At 37.8% G+C, this 19,381-nt stretch overlaps 2 protein-coding genes across 2 annotated transcripts; both read right to left on the bottom strand.

Moving 5' to 3' along the window:
* Positions 1-470: 470 nt before the first annotated feature.
* On the bottom strand, positions 471-9,085 carry ndufa4l2a (NDUFA4 mitochondrial complex associated like 2a). The gene is made up of 4 exons (XM_038294062.1): positions 8,916-9,085; positions 2,425-2,510; positions 1,437-1,497; positions 471-1,320 (listed from the first exon to the last, which is right to left on the bottom strand). The coding sequence occupies exons 1-4, from the start codon at positions 8,955-8,957 to the stop codon at positions 1,264-1,266; spliced, it is 246 nt and encodes an 81-aa protein (XP_038149990.1). The 5' UTR covers positions 8,958-9,085; the 3' UTR covers positions 471-1,263.
* Positions 9,086-11,957: 2,872 nt separating this feature from the next.
* Positions 11,958-19,381, bottom strand: actr5 (actin related protein 5). The gene is made up of 9 exons (XM_038294025.1): positions 18,958-19,381; positions 17,993-18,231; positions 17,692-17,861; positions 17,405-17,622; positions 16,975-17,139; positions 15,063-15,167; positions 14,731-14,870; positions 14,396-14,528; positions 11,958-12,447 (listed from the first exon to the last, which is right to left on the bottom strand). The coding sequence occupies exons 1-9, from the start codon at positions 19,339-19,341 to the stop codon at positions 12,130-12,132; spliced, it is 1,872 nt and encodes a 623-aa protein (XP_038149953.1). The 5' UTR covers positions 19,342-19,381; the 3' UTR covers positions 11,958-12,129.

The raw sequence follows: 19,381 nt of genomic DNA, 5'->3' as shown, positions 1-19,381 counted from the left end.
GAGGAGTGGTCTTTTAAAAAATTTGCAAAAATCACCCACTATACCTTAAAATGTTTTAGATCATCGGAATAATTACATTAAGAGATGAAGAGAAGATGAGCAAATAAAAAGAAAGCAGGACAACTGGACCCTAAATATAAATATAAAAGACCAACCAATCCCCCTATGAATAGTGTGTGTGTTCAGGTCATGTATATATGTTCACATTAGTACTCACATAGGGTCAGACTGCTTACAATCCTGTCACTGTTGTTACAGATGGTGGGCTGCTGTCTCTCTCTCACACCAGCACATGCAGTGTAAATGTGGACCCACTTTCTAAGCATCATTCAGCCTGCTAAGTGACAGCCGTACTGCCAGCAGATGGCTCAGCTTCATCAGAGCTGCTGAGTTTGTGGAAAAAGATGCAGGTGCATAACAAAAATCACCTGCCCATTATCCGTAAGCCCCCTTGCAAAAAATGACACTTCTGCAGACAAAGATCAGTTTATTTATTGAAAGAATACACTGTAATTAATGCAGCTGTTGCTTTCATGACTGAGCCGATAACTGTTCAGTTCAGTGGCAGCTAAACGTACGGTCACGTCTCAGTTATGAAATACAAGCAGCAGCGCACAATGATTGGACCTTTGATGTCAGGTTACACTGCAGCTGTTCTATAAGAGGCTAGAAAAATAAAAGCTGCTGTAGGAAACACATGGAAAAACATCAAAGGTGTAAGATGAACATCTAATGTTTTCATGTTCAGAAAACATCAATATTTTTTTAAACCAAGGCTGCTTGTCTAGTTTTGGTGCTTTTGGTCCTCAACATTTTTTACATGCTATTTACATTTATGATGAAATGCTGAAGGAGTAAGAGCTATGTGAGTGATTTTTAAAAAAAATTTTATGCATTTTTTTTAATATGTTTTGTGGTGAAAATTGTTGTGGAAAAAAATGTCTAAAACAAGGCCATGTTCTTAAACTAAGACTTCTTGAAAAATAACCCAGTTTTTTGCATGGAAAATACATAAGCATAAGAAGTGCATGAATGTGGCATCCACTGTGCTTTTTGGAATATCTTTCAATAAGCATATGTAAATATTTCCTGTTGGGTTTACCAAGCAGTCAGCTGCTTTTTCAAACCACACATCTATACATTTTGATTTTGTGCTCGGTTCACCAAAACCTGCAGTGTTGATGTCAGAAAATATAGAGAGGAAAGCAGATATTGAAATCCAGGATTTTCATTTTTTCCCCCTGCTTGACTCTGCTGTGTGGTTCAAAAGTCTGGACCTTCCTTCTTCAGGTTCTTATAGTCAGTGGTAATAGCAACAAACTGCGAAAGAAGTAGAACAACAATAAATATCATAGAAGATTGGTGCTTAAAAGTAATAATTACTGCAGGGCTTGTGTAGCTTGCTTGCGAGCCTTTTTGTGAGTGATTTGGATTACCTTGTACTGGTATGTGGGGTCCAGATTATTCCATGGTTCAGGATTATCAGTCTTGTTCCAGCTAAATCCATCAAAACAAAAAAGTTGCATGTGTTAGGCTCTTTCATATCTTATATTTCTATGTAAAATATTGCTTGCATTACAGTTTTAAAGAAAACTAAAAAAAAAAAAAAAACCTGCTTTCACCCTGTGCTACATCGACAGGCCAAGAGCAAATGTTAGAAAACTAAATGCTTAATAAAAGCTTGAAGCTGCATTTACAATCCTAGAGGTTCTTAGCAGCTAAACAGTTTGGATAAAATAAATTTCAGTTGGAAAAAAGAAAATTAAGAAAATTAACCAAACTATTCTACATGTTAAAAATATCTGTTTTTGGATTCATGAGATTAATTAACACCAGGACATGTGTTTTAAATGTAGGCTCGATGGTTTAAGATATTCACTAACAAATGTCTGAAAAAGAGTCTCCAGCCTTTTTAACTGATTCCCACTAATAAAATCCAAAAACAGCTGATTTTCTATGGAAGTCACTTAAAAGAGTGTTTGATTTAAATACTTAATTAAACACGCAAATGAAGTCTTCCTTTTGCCCAAGTTTTAACTTTTATTTACTCCTATTACATAAAAAATCACAATTTCATTTTTTCCACATTATTTAAACACAAATATTTAAAATAAATGTTATATCACGCATATCATTTTAGAATAGCTTCTTTTATTGAAAATAAATAATCAGTATACTTACTCAAAATTAATACAAAGAAGTGTATATATTTACACAAAGTTAAACATTTCAATAGGGTTTCCTTCATTTATTTATTATATCTTCAGATTATATGTTACCATCTAATCCTCTACCTTACAGTTTTTTATTGTTATTTTGTTGGTATGAATACTTTTATAAAGCACTATAAAAAGAACAGATGAAGATTATTTATGATTTCACAGTTTTTCCTTCAATATCAGTGCAAAAGTTTTAGGGTCTTACGTGACATGTGGTCCTCTGGCCAGCCGGATGAGGTACAGGGAGGCTCCACCCATTCCAAGGCAGATAAAGAAGAACTGGGGGATCAGCTGAGGAAGACAAAAATAAGTAATTTCTGATGTTTACAGCAAGGCAGCGCAACCTACTGGCTCTGCACACAGCAGAGAAAGGAAACATATTTTAAGGCTCTTTGTGTGAGCTGAAATTGAGATGGTAATGTTTAGATTTTTATAGCTTTTAGCAGCATCTTACTGCCTTAGTACCATGTGTATGTTTCTATGTTTTTCTTTTTTTATAATAAACTTGTGACTAATATATCCAGTGCTGTTACTAAGCAGTTGGACATTTCAGGAAGTTATTAGAGAGAAATCTGAGACTTTTAGCTTTTATAGTTCTCTCAAGTCTTATTCAAATGAATACATTAACAGAAAATAATAATAAACCTGCTGAGGTAAATTTTATATATAGATATTGTTCTGAGATGATGATGTCATGTTTATTTTTACTGCCTTCTTCACTGTGGAGGAAGTATTTTTGATATTGGCAATAATGCACAATAAAGTAAGAAGCGAGATGTACAACAGGAAGGTATGAGTTGTGTTTCCATTTAAGCATGTCATTGTTTTCTCGCTTACCTATTCTATGTTATTAGATAAGCTCAGTTAATTTCTTCCTTTTCTTATTTTATCAGCCAGAGCAATCAGTTAATTAGTAGGTTCCCTCTATATTTGTCTTCTCATGTTGCCTATTGCTTGCACCTGTTTTCTTCTTTATTTAAGCCCTCAATTGGTTCTTGTTTGTTCCAGGATCTTTCCTCTCATCTCCATCTCCATTTGGGCTTCGTATCTATTTTAATTAATTATTATTTGTTTATTATATTATATATTTTGTTTCTGTTTAAAACCCTTCAACATTAAAAAGGTAATCTCAAATAGCTAATATGTATGAACCAAGCAGACTTTTAAATTGTTCTAGTCTTCTATCATGGCTATGAGCTTTTTTTTTATTTTTAACACTTTTCTGTTTAATGCTCAAAAGACTTTGCAAAATAGTTTGAAATACAACCAAATTTGGTCTTACAGGGCATTGTAGGAGTATTCATATCAATTAATTTGTTTGCATGGTTTTATATACCACAGCAAACTTCAAAGTTAATTTATTTAGATGTGACATCATCATGGTCGAGGGGTGTCATCCAAACTTCTGTGAACAGCTTCATATTATTCATGTGCAGTTTGCCCAGTCTTTTGTTTTTTATTCCTGTGCAGTTCTAATCCTGAGACAGCTATTGGCTGGGATTTTATAGCAACTAGCTACATGTTTTTATCTTCTTGACCCGAAAATTAGCTTAGAGCTAATCCGTTTAACTATGTTTCTTGTCTAGACAGAAATAACTAATCAAAACTAATCATCCATTATTAGCTATTCATTTTTTGTGTGTTTATGTGATCTTTTTTGTGTATGCCTGGTTCTGCTGGAGCTTTCATTCTGTTGGGGGTTCTTTCTCTCCACTGTCACTACATGCATGCACAGAATGAAACATTTCTGTAAAATTAACGACACAGTGCTAGCAACTTTCCACTGTCACCACATGCTGATCCCAGATGAGACAATCTGCAAGGCCATGTATACACAGAGTGTTTAGAGAATGAAATTTCAATGCATACAGCTTTTCAACAATTTTCTGGCTTCCTTCAACTTCTACCATCTAATTGAATTGACTTGAGATGACATGTTTTGTGGAGCTTTATGAATAAAAAATCACTTTAGCAACTCCAGTCCTTACGGTTATGTGTCCTGCAACCTTCAGCTTTGTTCCTGCTAAAAAAAAAAAAAAAAAACTCTTGAATCCATTGGCTTGCACAGAGTTTTTGAAGGATGGGGTGGGGAAAAAAAGGGCACATATGGCGTGTCCTCATCACTGGTGAGTAAACTTTAGAATGCGAAATGATTACAAAACTGATTACAAAATGATTTCATGTTACAGATTTAAAGGAGTAAAAATGAAAAATGAAAAAACTGGGGCTGGTCCTATCATTTTCAATGTTACAACCTCAGAGGCAGGAAGTACTCCAAAGTCGCATGTGCAGCTGAGCCCTTATCTGCTCTTTGACCAAGTGCACACTTCAAAGCAGGGAGTAGGATGTAGACACGGCCTTAGATAAGCAGGACTCTGGAGAATATGACAGCATGCTGAAGAAGTAATCCAGCCATTTGATTTATGTGTTGGAGCAGGAGCGCACCAGCCCTGAAGGACTGGAGCTGCCAATCCCTGTCTTAGACCAACAAAGTTGTGCATATTGAAAAGTGAAAAGAAGAATATACCTTCATCTATTTTCTATACCCACCTCCACTGTCATCAGGCCATCACAGAGCAAAAGAGAGACGAGCAGGACAGGCAATCTCACACATTTTTAATGTTTAGAGACATTAGAGATTTAAGTTTCAGTCCACCTCCAGATTTATCGGAAAACTCCTTGGTCTCTTCCAGGTAGGTTTAAAAGCTACTGTCAGGCAGGTGATCTGGACAACCGACCAATTACAGGTCTGATGATTAATGAATGACCTGCTTCAGCTCCATCGCCTCCTGTCACCCCAGTGAGCCAGCTGACAGTGTTGTGAGGTTATGTAAGACTGGAAATGACAGTTTGTGAACAACAACAATGTCAGGGAACAAATACTTCTTTGTCATTCAATGTTCTGCTCCAACTGTGCTGTATTTTAATAAGAAAATCCTGTCATATTACTTTTTGCAGTTTAATTTAAAAAGAAAAAAAAACACTTCCCTGAAATAATGTTGAGCAAAATCAAAAGAAGATAATTTGTTGTGGCAAATCTACTTCTGTTGACAAGCTTTTTGTTTGTTTGTTTTTTTTTTACTATGTTTAAAATAAACAATTATAAAACTTTAGTGGGGTCTTCTGCCTCTGGCCAAACAGTCTTTGCAGGATCTATTGCTGAACTGTCCTCTAAAATATATAAAATGCTTTTTGCTATGAGTTGCATCCAGGAAAGACTTGGAAAAGTTGCACAATCACACACGAATCCTTCCTGAGTGGGTATTTTAATTTCATATCTAATTCAAAGCTGGAACTCACATAAGTCAAGTGTTACGATGTATTATAAAACATTAGAGAATTGTTTTATAATACATCTAGGCAGGTTTACAAGTTGATGTTAATCAGAATGATTACTGATTTTCTTAGAGCACAAACCAACAGTTTACTTTCAAGTATAAGTTAAACTCATCAGTTAAATTAGGTACGATTGTGATCAAAAGGAGGGAAGCAAAGTGTTTCCAACAAAACCCCTAGAAATGCTAGAATATGCATCACCAGGCACATAAACAACTTTGGCTCCATGGTGGTTTACAAAGAGTTTGAGCATTGGTCAAGAAGATGTTAAGATAATGTTCATATCCCCAAAAGTTAGAGCTTTAATTTAGTCGTATACTGTGTATCATTGAGAAACTTTTTTAAAACACATTATATTAGTTGCTTAATGTGGGACCTGCAGAAACTATTTCTTATAATCAAATAAAGTCAAATAAAGTAATGTCAAGATTAAATTAAACCTTTTACAACATTTAAATACTCTGGTCTTTATAAGGTTAAAAAAAATGTAATCTAACCTCAAATGTACCATTATCTTAATTTAAACCAATATTAGGCTAAATATACCCACATATCTATATGTAATGAACATAAAGTACCTAATTTCAAAGGGGAGAATTTTATTTTGGATTCATTCATTTCTTAAATAGATATTTTTTTTAATTGAAAAGTTTGTCGTGTGTGCAAATCATCATTAGATTTAGATTAACTTTTTTTATCAGGAAGAACTAAATAGAAGGGGGGCCGATGAGAAAAGGGCAATCGACTGATTGAGTCAGCAAAGGATCTGAGATCTGATCAAAACAAATATCTTAGTGTTAAGAGAACTGCTGAAAGACATGTTTTCTGAAGGTCATACAAGAAAAGCAGAAGCTCTGAGGCCTTATCGAGATTAAATAACTAATAACACAAGAAATCTATTTCTAAGTCATTTCTGTTTCCTATTCCTATTTTCAATAACTACATAATAATAATAATAATAATAATAACAATAATAATAATAATAATACAAACATGTTTTTAGGACATGTATTGATGTTTTTATACAAAACATATTAGTTACAAATGACATTATTATATCATTACTAATGAAATACTCATAAGAAAACCCTATTTATGCCTTTATTAATCTAGTGCAGTGTAGTTTATGCCATGTTAGCTGGTTGGGTCCACAAGGAATCTGATCAATTTGGCATCAACTGTCCTAATTTAGGATGAAATACGGACTCATCCTTCAGCCTTTGGGTTACAGAAGCAGAAAGAAATGTCCACAAATTAAATGCAGACCCCCCCAGCCCCCCAAAATAAGTCTAAACACAAGTTAAAGCTTTACGTCAATGGCACATGATCCCAAGTTGAGCCAAAGCAGGGAGGATTAGAGCAGCTAATGGCCCAACAGGGTGCCTTCACCAGCAGTCCTATAGAGGTGAAAAGTAGTTACCTTCAGTAACCTTTAGAAAAAAATCTAATTTTAGGACTAGTTTACATTTTAATGCTTCTACTTAAAAAAACATAGAATGATAAACAGGCTTGTTTTGTTTCCAGATTATATGAGAGTGAAACTTCTTTTTTACACAGAAGCTTCATTATCATTGTTATTTCATATGTACTGAACCTTCTGCGTCATCAGAAGGTGAAGTGAACATATTGAAAACAATTGGAAGACCTTACCCTGTTCTAACACATATTTACACACTAATTATTGGTTACATACGATTTTTGTTAAAAAAAAAAAAAGCCATTTGAGAAAGTTATTCTGCCAGCATTTGTTGTTGTGTAATTACATTTCTTTTTATCTTACCAGAATTTGAACAAAATGTTATATTTTGGGTAACTTTATGTAATATTTGAATACTACATCAGATGTTTTAATTAGCTATCTGATAGTAGCTGTTTCTTGGATGGTTACTTTCTATTTGAGAGAATATATTTGGAAGTAGTGCTACTCTTATCTCAGTATAATTTGTGTGTTCCCTGCCTTACTCTGCTTAGATGTGAAGGAGATGTGATGAATATTTGTGATACGCTAATTACTTTTAGTAAGGTGCTCTGAAGGTTGAACCAAGAGTTTATTTTCAGCAAATCTTAAAATCAATCTGGTCGGCTGAGCTTAGCAGGAGAGCAAAGGGTCTCTGGAGATGAAAGGTCAAATTTCAAAGGTGTAAAAACAAAAAATATTTTTTAATCGGTTGCTCCAGGTTCCCTCACCAAAGCATCGCCATAGATATGCATTCATACCCCTTAACTGAAAAACAGGCTCTAGTTCTTTTAATTTTTGGCACTTGAAGAGAACGGAGGATTTCCTGCAAAGCATCGATTTCAACTGATATTGCTCCGTCAAGCTTTTGTTCTCTCCCTCTTTATGTTCATCTCTTTTAAATGTATGTATTTGTTGGAATTTTTGTCTCTGAGACGGAAACATTTGCATTATAACTGTCTGTACTTCTGTCTCTTTCCTTCTGTGTGAACTTGATGAGGTGGATTTATGGAGTCTCAGAGGGATTTAGTCTCTGCAGTTCCTGTCTCTGAGTTTGTCAGTTTTCCAGGATGATAGACTGTGCTGAGAAACCATGATAGCTTAGATTTTCATCCCTATAGCTTTTCTCTCCCTCTCCAGGGAGACCAGTGACAAAAAGTGAACACTCTGTCAACCCTCGTGGAGATGGATGAAAATTCAAAAATAATCCCCCCCACCCCCAGCCTACCGCTGTGGGGAAGAAACTTAGGATTTTACAAAAAAGGTTTTTATGCCAGCAACTGGTCTGATGTCTGATTATATTTAGTTTTAATGTATTATTGGCGCCTTGAGCTGCTTTTATCTCGATTTGATTTTAAAAACCAACTCCAGGAACAACTTAACTGACTGAATTAGAGCTTTAATAAGATTGGAAGAGACAGAAATAGGCTTCTCCTCATATCTCCTGCTTTAACCTATTAATGAATGACATCGCAAGTAACTACCTAACCGGCCCTAAGTTACAGATTTTGGAATAAAATATATTCAGATTGCTATGGTTTATCAATATTTTAGCAAAAGAAATCTATAAATAAAAAAAGCAAGCAAAAATTATTAGAAATTAATCTTGATCTAGTTTTGAATTAGTACTAACAAATAGATGCATATCTAAAACAAAAAAATGAAGATTTAATCTCATAATCATATTTACTTTTGTTACCCATTATAACAAAAAGCTAAAAACAATAATTGTTTTACTGAAACACATTTGTATAAACAACTTGTGACAAATCCTCCCTGTATGTTTTTCAGACTTTTTCCTAACATGTTTAGAGGAAATGGCACAATGCAGGACAAATCTTTTCAAATATCCAGAGCTTTTTAGAACGTAAGAGACAAACAGGAAAGAAATAAAGCTTACTCACCCCAGGGTGCCGCTTGACGTGCTCTGCAACTACCCGAAACATGAGGGCTCAAGTTTACAGAGCTTTACGAGGTGAGGATAAAATAGAGTTATTCCAAGTCAACCGTTTAGGCCAACTAAAAGCTTCTGGTGGCTGTGCACAAAGCAGGATTTGGACCTGTTGCTCTCTACATATGGAGCAAGACAAGGGGGGGTAGAAGGAGGAGGGATCAGACAGAGGCTGCTTTCATCTGATTAAAGCTACTGTTGTTCCCCAGTTGGCTCATTCAGCTCTGATGGATACAATAAGAGCTAAACCATACATGTATCAGGCCTAAAACATCATGGTTTGATATTCCAGGAAAGGCTGATGTTAAGGTGTTCATTTAAAGGATGTTTAGCAGACAGCAGCAGAGAGCTCAGGCGATTTTAACTCTGACATCCTTTCTCTTTATTCCCAGTCTTATGGGACACAAGTAGAGGAAATAAAGGATTTAGTTTCTTCAGAAAGGCCAAGGGGAATATATCTATGTTTGAAATTTCATCAGAGATAGTAACAGGAAATTGACAAATAAAATAACTTGTTTTTGTGAAAATTTCTCAGACAAGATACACAAGCTTTTCAGATAATTAGCATTCTCTCCAGAAACCCTCCTATTTAAGACTCCATGCATCATGTTTGCAGCTGTCGGCTTGGACACTCAATCCCTGTTTCTGCACCTTTTCAGGCTGACAGCCAGTCAACGTTGCTGCAGACCTACTCAAACTCTGAGTGTTTGGTAACATAGCAACACAGCTTAGTGACCATTATTTCTGGGGGAAAAACACACTCAAAGGCTTTGCTGCTTGTGTGTTTCAAATTAACATTTTCCCAGCAGGTGCAGGGAAATCTATACTGACTAACCGGTAAAGAAATCTGAGGGACGTAAAAAAGAAAAGATGCATGGAAGGGAAACACCTCATTCAGCTTTATTACAAACACTGCTGAGAAATGTCTGTCAGTAATTGATAACAAAGAAAAACTCAGAAGATCGTCAGACTTAAGCTCACTTATGTGAAAAACACTTTGTCCTCCCAGTCTGCTCAATGAACCAGTGTCTGTGATTCATTTCCAATCCATTTAATTGGATGTGAAGACAAATAAAATCCAATTTGGCTTGTAAGTGACCCTCTTTCAACTTCAGAGATGTTTCATCCCATCCTGTGACATACCACAGCGACCACAGAGGAGTGCTCTGAAAAATAGAGCATAGTTGGTCATATGAGCATTGGTCAGGGATGTTAGTGATTTTTTTTTGGGTGATGCAGAATCAAAAATGTTGGGAATTCGTTTCCCAAATTGCATTGCTGTCTAGCAAGATGATAGGACATTAATGGATCTAATTTGGGTAATTTATGTATTAATACTTTAAAAAGTACTCCAAGTTTTATTTTTATTATTATTATTTATTTTATCCTATTAGGACCGCACACTTATATCCATTCCAGTGGAAGACATTGTTATAATTAAAAAGAAAATTTGCTTATATATATATCTTTTTTTTTCTGACAAATCTTTCAAATTGCAACAAAGTGATACATAAAATACATTGCATATTGTGGTTGCATTAGATCAAAATGAAGGAAACTGTTTGCCCACCATGCTAAGGGTCAGATGTATGCATACACTCTGCATGTTGGGAATTAACTCTGCAAAGATAACCGGGTTTCCCATAAGAAACAAGACCTTATGGCTTTTAAAAGAAAAGCTCAGTGGTTTCTGTCTCACCATTTTACTTTGCCTCTCCTCTCCTGCACAGGTCTGTATTACATTAATTCATCCCTGTCTGCTGCTCCTGCTGACCTACAACCCTACAGCTCACAAACAAATCCTCCTAATTGGACACTGGCCAACTCGGTGGCAGCAGCCTTGTTTGGAAACACAAGCCCCAGTCAGGGCAGTATTCCCGCTGCACTGTGTGTTCTGGAAACACATAATGATGATGGTGATTGGTGCTAGCAGGGAATATGCTGTTTAACAGGGCAACATTCTGCACCTTGCCATCCCTTAGACAGGTGAACATCAGCATGCAGAACACTGTGAAACGAAAGGATAATTTTGTAGAGATGCAGATACACTTAAGTTTAAAATGTGTCTCCTTTTAATCTCTATGAAGTAATGTTCAAAGAATCATGTAGAAGTCACAGGCATGCTGCAGCTCCTATTAGCCTCAATCAGACCCTGCTGTGGGAATGGGGGCCTCTCTAAAGCGTGTGTGTTTGACTGCCACAATGCTACATGAGGAGAAGCAGAACAGGCTGAGTGCTGGTCTTAACCTTGGTCCCTGACACAGTTTTCCACATAATGCAATTAAACCCCATCAGGCCGGCTGCATGATCCCCAAGGAACAATGAAATCCATGCATCTGCTAGACGGCTTTACGACCCAGTCAGTCAGATATAAACTGTTTCTCTTTGACGTCAGTGGTGATGTTAAACCAAAAACTAAAATCAACATTTTCACTCTTGCATATTAGACTGAAAGCTCGTTTATCTGTAGTTTTATAGAGCAGGCAGTTTCCATCAGTTTTGTGTTGTCTTTCGCCATCTAGTGATGACAAGTATTAACTGCAACATATTATTTCTTTATTCCATATAAAACGGTTGGTTCTCCTTGATAACAGTGACATGATGAATGGACTGATGGTTTTGAGAGGGGAAAAGAAACTCAAGGTCTGACTTATGGGTTCAGAAAATGCTATGTTTTTTTTAAAATAGCAAAAATAAATAATCTGAATTCAATTTGAGATCATTCAGACAAACAAGAGTAAGCAAAGGCAGTGTGTCTGGTTTATAGGATTATTATAATTTGTGGTTTATATGCTTGCTGCTCTTCTGTAGTCAGTAAATATCTTCTCCTAAAAGCAAAGACTGTATAATTGTGTTTCATTCCTAAAAAATGATCTATGTTCTTATATAAAATTAAACAGATTGTATAATAATTAACGTAAAGTTTAAAAAAACGGGCTTAAAGGTAAAAGAGACTCAACTTTATTTAAAAAAAAATATCTGTATCAACAGGATCTTACAAAACAATGTTATTTTTATTTACAAAAACAGAAAAAAATGTTTTCACAAGACCTCAAAATGTGGTCACCTATCAATATGAAAGGTTTTGACCAGAATTCCTACAGACGTGGATGAATTTACATCCTGAGGAGGAAAGTCTCACTTCAGTCCTGAATAACCTCAGTATTTCAAGAGGCGACCATGGTGATGTCAGCAGCATCTGTGGATGAGGATGGAGCAGATGTGACTGTTGCTACAGCTGCAGATGCTCCTGTCGGCGTCTGAGAAGCCAAAGGCGGCTCGGCGGGACGAGCAGGAACCGGTTTGGTGATCTTCAGGGGAACGAAGACATTAGAGGTGCAGTGTTCGCTCAGATATTCACCGCCTTTCTCCTCGTAGTCCTGCCTGCTGATCCATCCTTCTGCTCCCGCTGCTGCTGGATGCTCCAACGCCCAGTCCCGTGCTCCGTACCATGCGTCTAAGCTTGGCCGGGTTGCCATGGTTACCTGGGAAAAAAATTTGGTTTTCCCTTAGTAGAGCAAAAGGTTATCTCCACCCAAAAAAAAAAAATCTCTATATTTGGTTGTTCCAGTAAAATTCTGTAAAGATCCAGAGGCTGTTAGAGAACATTAGAGATTAACAGCATCAGGAAAAGGAAGCAGATCGGTCAGAGAGAAAAACTTTAGAGAAATTTAAAGCAGGACTTGGTAACAAGAACCTTAAACATCTAACAAACATTACTTTAAGACAGCAAACCTACAGAAACAACAGCGAAACAGTGAATATTTGGAAGCATCAGAGACCCACAGCTTAGAGAGGAATATATCACCACAACTACTGGTTAAAGAGCTGCATGGAGAAAATGACTGTTGCAATGCAGACATGTTAGGAAATTAGTCACCAGAAAGGTAGCCTGAAGTAGCTGAAATGTAAACTTTGAGCTACAGGCAATTTTTTTTTTAGCAAAGCATAAAAAAAGCTGGTCAGACTGATTAAGAAGGTGGATTGAGCTAAATAGAGAAGAGCGCTGTAAGAAAACCTGTTAGAGGCTGACAAAGATTTACCACTGTTTAAGGATCACCCTCCAACCGGACATGAGCTCTAAACATGCCTCAAGAGATAATATTGTCAAAATAATTCACACCCACTTTGACTCAAGCAACATCCCATTTTTCTACAGCGTTCAGTATAGCATTGATCGAACTCTGCGTAGCTTCAACTCCTCTAGGAAAGCTGTCCTTAAGGTTTATGAGCCTATTTATGGGAATCTTTGATCATTCTTAAAAAAAAATGCATATTTGAGGTGATAGACTGATGTTAGGTGGGAAGGCCTGGCTCTCAGTATCTGCTCTAATTCAACCTAAAAGGAGTTCTGTTGGTTGAGGTCAGGACCCTGCAGCCTCCAGGTCTCTATGGATCTTGTGCAGGTTCATGTTGGCAGAAAAAGGGGCCATCTCCAAATTGTTCCACTCATTTGGGAGCATAGGATTGTCGGAAATCTCAGTTCATTTAACTGGAACTAAAAGGCTAGGCCATAATCCATAAGAACATCCCCACAGCATTATCTCCCCTGCACCAAACTTTACACTTAACATTATACAGTCAGAACAGTAGCATTCTCCTGTCCGAGTGCCTAGGTGTTTGATTTCATACACTCATGAACATAGGAGAGAAACAAACACTCCATTTTAATTATTTTGATAGATAAGAATATTATTTTGGCTGTTTAGTTCCCAAAGGTAAGGTTGAGGTCAAAGCATATTGATCAGTTAGTTTCACCCAATCCCAATTAAAATCAAACCTTATTAAGAATATCTGATCACACATTAAGATTAATGCTCCATAAGTCCCCTGAATCAGGTCTCATTGCACTTGAACTATTTTAAAATGAAAAAAAAAGAAGCTTTTAGTCTCAAACTGTATAAATCTGGTAGTTATACTCTAAAAAGCTCACAGCTATAAGCGCAAAAACATAGAAAGACCTACCAAAGGTCAACCTATGACTCATATAGAGCCTAAGATACTGAGAGTAGCATTGATTTATCCATTTGGAATAAATAACATATCTTTGAAATGGGTTAAATTTTGATTTTCACGAATCTCACTGTGTTTTGCGAAGACAAAAAACACATCACTCCAGAACAATGAACAGAAAGGCAAACAACAAATCATTTTTTGTGACAACTTATGTTATGTTTCTCTGACTTTAAAGACATAACATGTAAAAATGTTTCGGACCTGTGGATTGTTTAGAAAAGAATCCGATCTTCATGAACATTTCATAACCCATTAAAATCCCTTTTAGGCAGTTCAACATCTAAAAAGTTAAACTTTTTACTGTTAATACTATTTTTTCTCCCCCTTTTCTATTGAGAACAGTTTTGTTGTTAAGATCAGCTTTATTTCAACTCGTTTTTCTGTTTTTAAAGGAAATGTTAAGTGATTTTGTGTTACCTTGAAATGTGACTGGAAGGGCCTGAGTGCCAGCAGCTCCCTCTCCACCCTCTCCTTTATCCCAGGGTACTGCATGTTCCCACCAGTCAGAAACACATTGCTCACCATCGCCTCCTGCTGCTCAGGCGTGTACCTTTTTGTGGTACAGAGGAAATAAAAAATTTTTTAAAGTTAGATGAGATCTAAGAGAATCGTAGGACTTTTTAGTGCAATGTGTTACCAATATAACTGTGGAAACATTTATCAAATAAATATACAAATTCATCAGCTGGCGTCAGCCTATTTAGCCTACAGTGGACTCATGCTACTGTTTTTTTGTTGTTGTTTTTCTTTACCTCGCCAGGACATATTGCAGCGTCTCCATCAGTCCCATCTGATCCTCTCCAATCAGAGAAGGCTGGAACAGAATCTCAGGACAGCGCAGCCGCTCCGTCCCCACAAAAAGCTGGTGGTACTCCGCCATGTTGAAGGCAGGCTAGAAAAGAGTTTATTCAAGTTTATTCTTCAGGTTCGGTCTAAATATATTTTTTAAAGCAAAGATCTGCTCAAAAACTAAAAAAAAGAAATTGACCAAATGTCTATTTGCAGATCTTTATCCCCACCGCCACAGTCATTGTGCCGTTAATGAGCCTCAGCATATTTACTAGAGGATTCCCAGTGCCACTACCTGAACAACACTGGCAGATTTTTCTGACAGTGGATCCTCGGGGAAGTCTGAATCCATCTGTCCCACTCCGTCTCCTTCCTCCATGTGCTGCTCTAACTCCGACACCTGGCAGGGAGCGAGAGAACAGCCTCAGGCAACAAGTCGGCCACAGATAGTCCAACCAAACACATCCTGCACATTCATTAGGAATCTTAACAAAATAAAAATGGCTGAAGCATCCACATTTTCAGCATTCAGTGCCATCTGATTGCCACAATCCATTCTTAATCTAACTGGTGTTTCTATATTTACACTTGGAGTTAATATAGAAACACTGCTCAGTATATAGTACTGTACTTTGATATTTAGCTAAAGCAAAAAAGTACCTATACTATTAAAGATTTCTTCTGTCAAACTTAAACGTCCAAGTTCATAAAAAAGTCTAACAAAACCCGAGTAATGTAGAATTACATTTTAAAATTCTACTTTTACTTACCGTATTGAGGAAGGAAAGTCATCTAAATTAACCTTTTAACGTTCATTGAAAAAGATATTTCCTAACTCAAACCTATAATTTGTCATCCAGCGTTTATAACTGCTTTATAGACAGCCTGCCAGGTATTGGCTTATGTCCCAAAGAAAATTTTAAAAAAGACTGTTTTTAGGCATCTTTAAAAAGAATCACTGCCTAATTCCATGTATTGTTCAGAACTGAACAACCCGGCCGACCGTCCTCTTCTAAGTCATCTTAGAAGTTTTCTAATTCGTTTAAGCCAAGCGTCTGTGCCGTCCATCTATCTGTGTTTTATCTAGACCCTGATGAGTGGGCCGGTGCCCGAACATGACGCAACAGGAAGGGTCCATCTTGTTGCAAAACAGTTTATAATCATGAAATTCTACAAAATAAATGTAAGTTGAAGCATGAGAGGCTCTTTTCCTTGGACCTAGGCAGCCAGAGCCAAACTCTTGAACAGCAGCCAAACATCGTAACCCTCCTCTGCTCTAATCTCAGCATAGTCAGACGAGTTCAAAGCAACATCCAAACGCAGAGTTGTCTTTAAGCCTGCCGGACGGAACCTCCAGACAACACGTGGCTGTGGAGTCTGATGTACGGTGGACTTTTTAGGACAGCTCTAAGGGGGGAAAAAAGCAATGAGTTCTCATGTCTTTGGAATTGATGGAGCTCTTTGTTTAAATTCAGTGAAGTTTTGATCAATTGAGCAGATGTAACAAAGCTACTTACCTGCCTAAAAAACATCCTTCCTTTCATCTCTCTTGGTTCATTGCAGGTTAAAGTGGATTTCTCAGACTTTGATATATTATGCTTTCTATGACCCAAATAAAATGTTTTATGTGCGTCAGTAAACTCACATCTGCTCTGCTGAATTAAGAAAAGAGCTCCGTAATTTCCAAAGACTTGAGAGCTCACAGAATTTTTCCCTAAGACTTGATCACTAATTTCCTGATACCTGAAAGTATCAGATACCAAGGTTAAGGATGTCCTAAAATGTAAACCGTATCGATTGTGGTGTGCTTAATACCAAGGCATCTAAACCTTTGAATATGTAAAGCTGCTGGGAGATGAGCTTATCCATGCACTGTTCTTCATCTAATCTAAGTTTTTAGAAGGAATTTTAAGAAGAAGCCCTTCTTTGAAATATGCTTCCAGATGCAGTCTGCGAGCCTAGATGATGAAAAGGATCAGAATTTAATGATGAAGGACAAAAGAATCCTGATCAGAAAATCAATACATGACACCATAATCACGATACAAATTTCATCTATAGTTCAAACCTAAGCTCAAATCTAAAGCGTATAAAAGTGGTGAGTTCTGGTTAAATAAACCGAAGTGAGTTAGAAAATAAGATTCAAATAAGCAGAACATAAACACAGATTCCTTTCGCCATCAATAGTTAAGCAGCAGAACCCGTACCTCCATCTTCCCGTCTGCTCCGTCGCTCTGCAGCAGCTTCAGCCTCCCCTGCTCCACCGCCAGCTGCAGCTTGTTGATGTAGGACTGCAGCTCCTCGGCTGAATCCATGTTGAGCTCCATCAGGCTTTTGTGAAACTGATCCAATAAGCCATCCTCCAACAGCTCCTGTACGCACACGACTCTATGAGCACCATGTTGCATGATAACTCCCCACTGACTGCTTTCAGAAGTGCAGTATCCTTTGTTTTTTAGTTTCAGATGCAGCTCTGTAATCATAGTGTACCTTAGAGATGTTTACATTTAATGCTTTAGATTAAAGAAAGGAATCATAGAGCAGCAGATTTGTGTAACTGGTCAATAACACAAGTTTAAGTGTTTGGGTTTATGTTGGAATACTTTAAGAAAATGATAGATTTAAAGTCTCACTTACTTGAACAGCCAAAAGTCTGTCCAGCCTCTCTTGATCCTGCTGCAGCTTCTCTTCCCGCCGCCGAGTGTTGATCTCCTGAAGTCTTCGCAGCTGCTGAGCGCGCCTCTCTTGCCGCTCCTCCACACTTACAGAGCCCCCGGGCACCTTCCCAGAGAAGGGGAGCTGCATACGGTGAACTTCCCGCTCATAAAACTCTGGGCAACGCCACTTTTCCAGCTCTGTAGGAAAAAGGATTATAAAAAAGAATAATAAAAAAAAAGCTGCAAGTATGTTCATCAGTTTCATACCTTCATGATAATCTACGGCGGTGTAGCTGTGCTCATGCAGCAGCTCCTCCATGCGGCTGAGAGTGATGGCAGCGAGGTGACCAGGATATTTCAGCTGCAGGAGGCGCTGCAGGTAGGAGGCTGCCTGACTCCCAGCCACATTCACACGCTTACAGTTCACAGCGTCAAACCTGAAGTAGAAAAAAACCACATCCAGTGAAACAGGTGCAACTACAGCGAGGAGAGTGAAACTTAACACGGGCAATGATGTGAAAAGAACAAAATAAAAAGGAATGGGGTTCCTGTGACTGCCGAGGCTCACCTGCCGTGGATGACAGGCAGGATGTGAGAGCAGTGGTACCCAGAGGACAGAATGATGCCGCTGTGTGGCGGCTGCAGGTTTCTCTGGTTGTTGTTGTGGTAGAAACTGTACAGACCGTCCACACCATAAGAAACAAAGGGGACACGGTAGCATTCAAAGAGGAGCTCAGACATCATCTGGCGGCAGTGCAGCGGGTTGCAGGGTGCCTCTGTCATCAGGATGGGGTGCTCCACACAGCCCTAGATATGAATAAGGTCAGAGCATTTATTACCTGGGCTTATTTTTACAGTTTATGCTGATATACTGCAAAGGCAGAGAAAAAACCCACAGAACATTTTGATATAAGTAATGCTACAACCAATCAGGAGTGGCATCTACAGAAAAAGCCTAAAGTTGAAGCCTACAGACAAAGTCCCTCCTCATTTAAATAATGAGAAAGAAATGCATACAGAAATGTAGAAATTGGATAAAAAGATAAAGGAATACATAAAATAGTTAAATAAACAGATAATGAATTGATGAATAAAACATTAACAAACACTCAAATTAATAAATAAGGAAATGTTTCAATAAAGTGTCCATTTAATCATAGTTATTCAGCATTAATTTATTTCCACTTTTTATCTTAATGATGTCAGTTTTGGTCCTCCATACAGATGTGTGAACTTTCATTAGCCCTACTTCAGGATGGATCCTGCTGTCTTTTTGCCTGTTGTTTTGAAGTTTAAGCTCTTCAGTTAGACTCTGGGAATTCATCAAGTTCCTTTTTTCACATGAGAAAACATTGGAGGGACTAATATTCTCTTAATTTCTATTTGAGTTATCCATAATATTGTTGAGAAATAAAATAAAAACATAAAACAGTAAAGAGTAAAAATATGTAAACAACAAGGTAACGTAGGTCACTAGTACATGGATAGGGATCTTGATTCCTAACCATGAGTTTCATCCAGTATCTCACTGACCTCCGAGCTGAGCCCCAGATGAGTGAACACATAGTCCAAGATGAGCTCCTGGATCTCGAAGTTCACCACCACGTTTCTGTCGAACTGGCTCTTGAGCAGCCACCGCAGAGGCTCAAGGTTCGGGATGTCGTTTCCGATCTGGGTCTCGCTGCGGGCGGCCCCTCTGCTGCGAGCCGCCACAGACCTAAAGAGAAGCTGCGGAGAGTCCAGACCTGAAGCGGAAGACGCCCAGCCGGCCCGAGTCTGAAAGGAGCCGTTATCGATGACTATAGGAGAGGCTGCGGGGGTCAGACAGTGGGCCGGCAGCTCAAAGATCGGATCCGGGGAGGTTTTAGAGTCCTGGAAAGAGAAGATCTGACACACCGGCGGGTCTTTGGAAGCCATGTTTGAAATGCGTCACTACAAAATACGGCCGGGTGAAAAC

This window comes from Cyprinodon tularosa, unplaced genomic scaffold (assembly GCF_016077235.1).
Source record: "Cyprinodon tularosa strain WSP-4 unplaced genomic scaffold, ASM1607723v1 ctg333, whole genome shotgun sequence".
Taxonomy (NCBI): Eukaryota; Metazoa; Chordata; class Actinopteri; order Cyprinodontiformes; family Cyprinodontidae; genus Cyprinodon; species Cyprinodon tularosa.
Note: the sequence above shows the minus strand (reverse complement) of the source record. Positions and strands in the feature narration are given on the sequence as shown.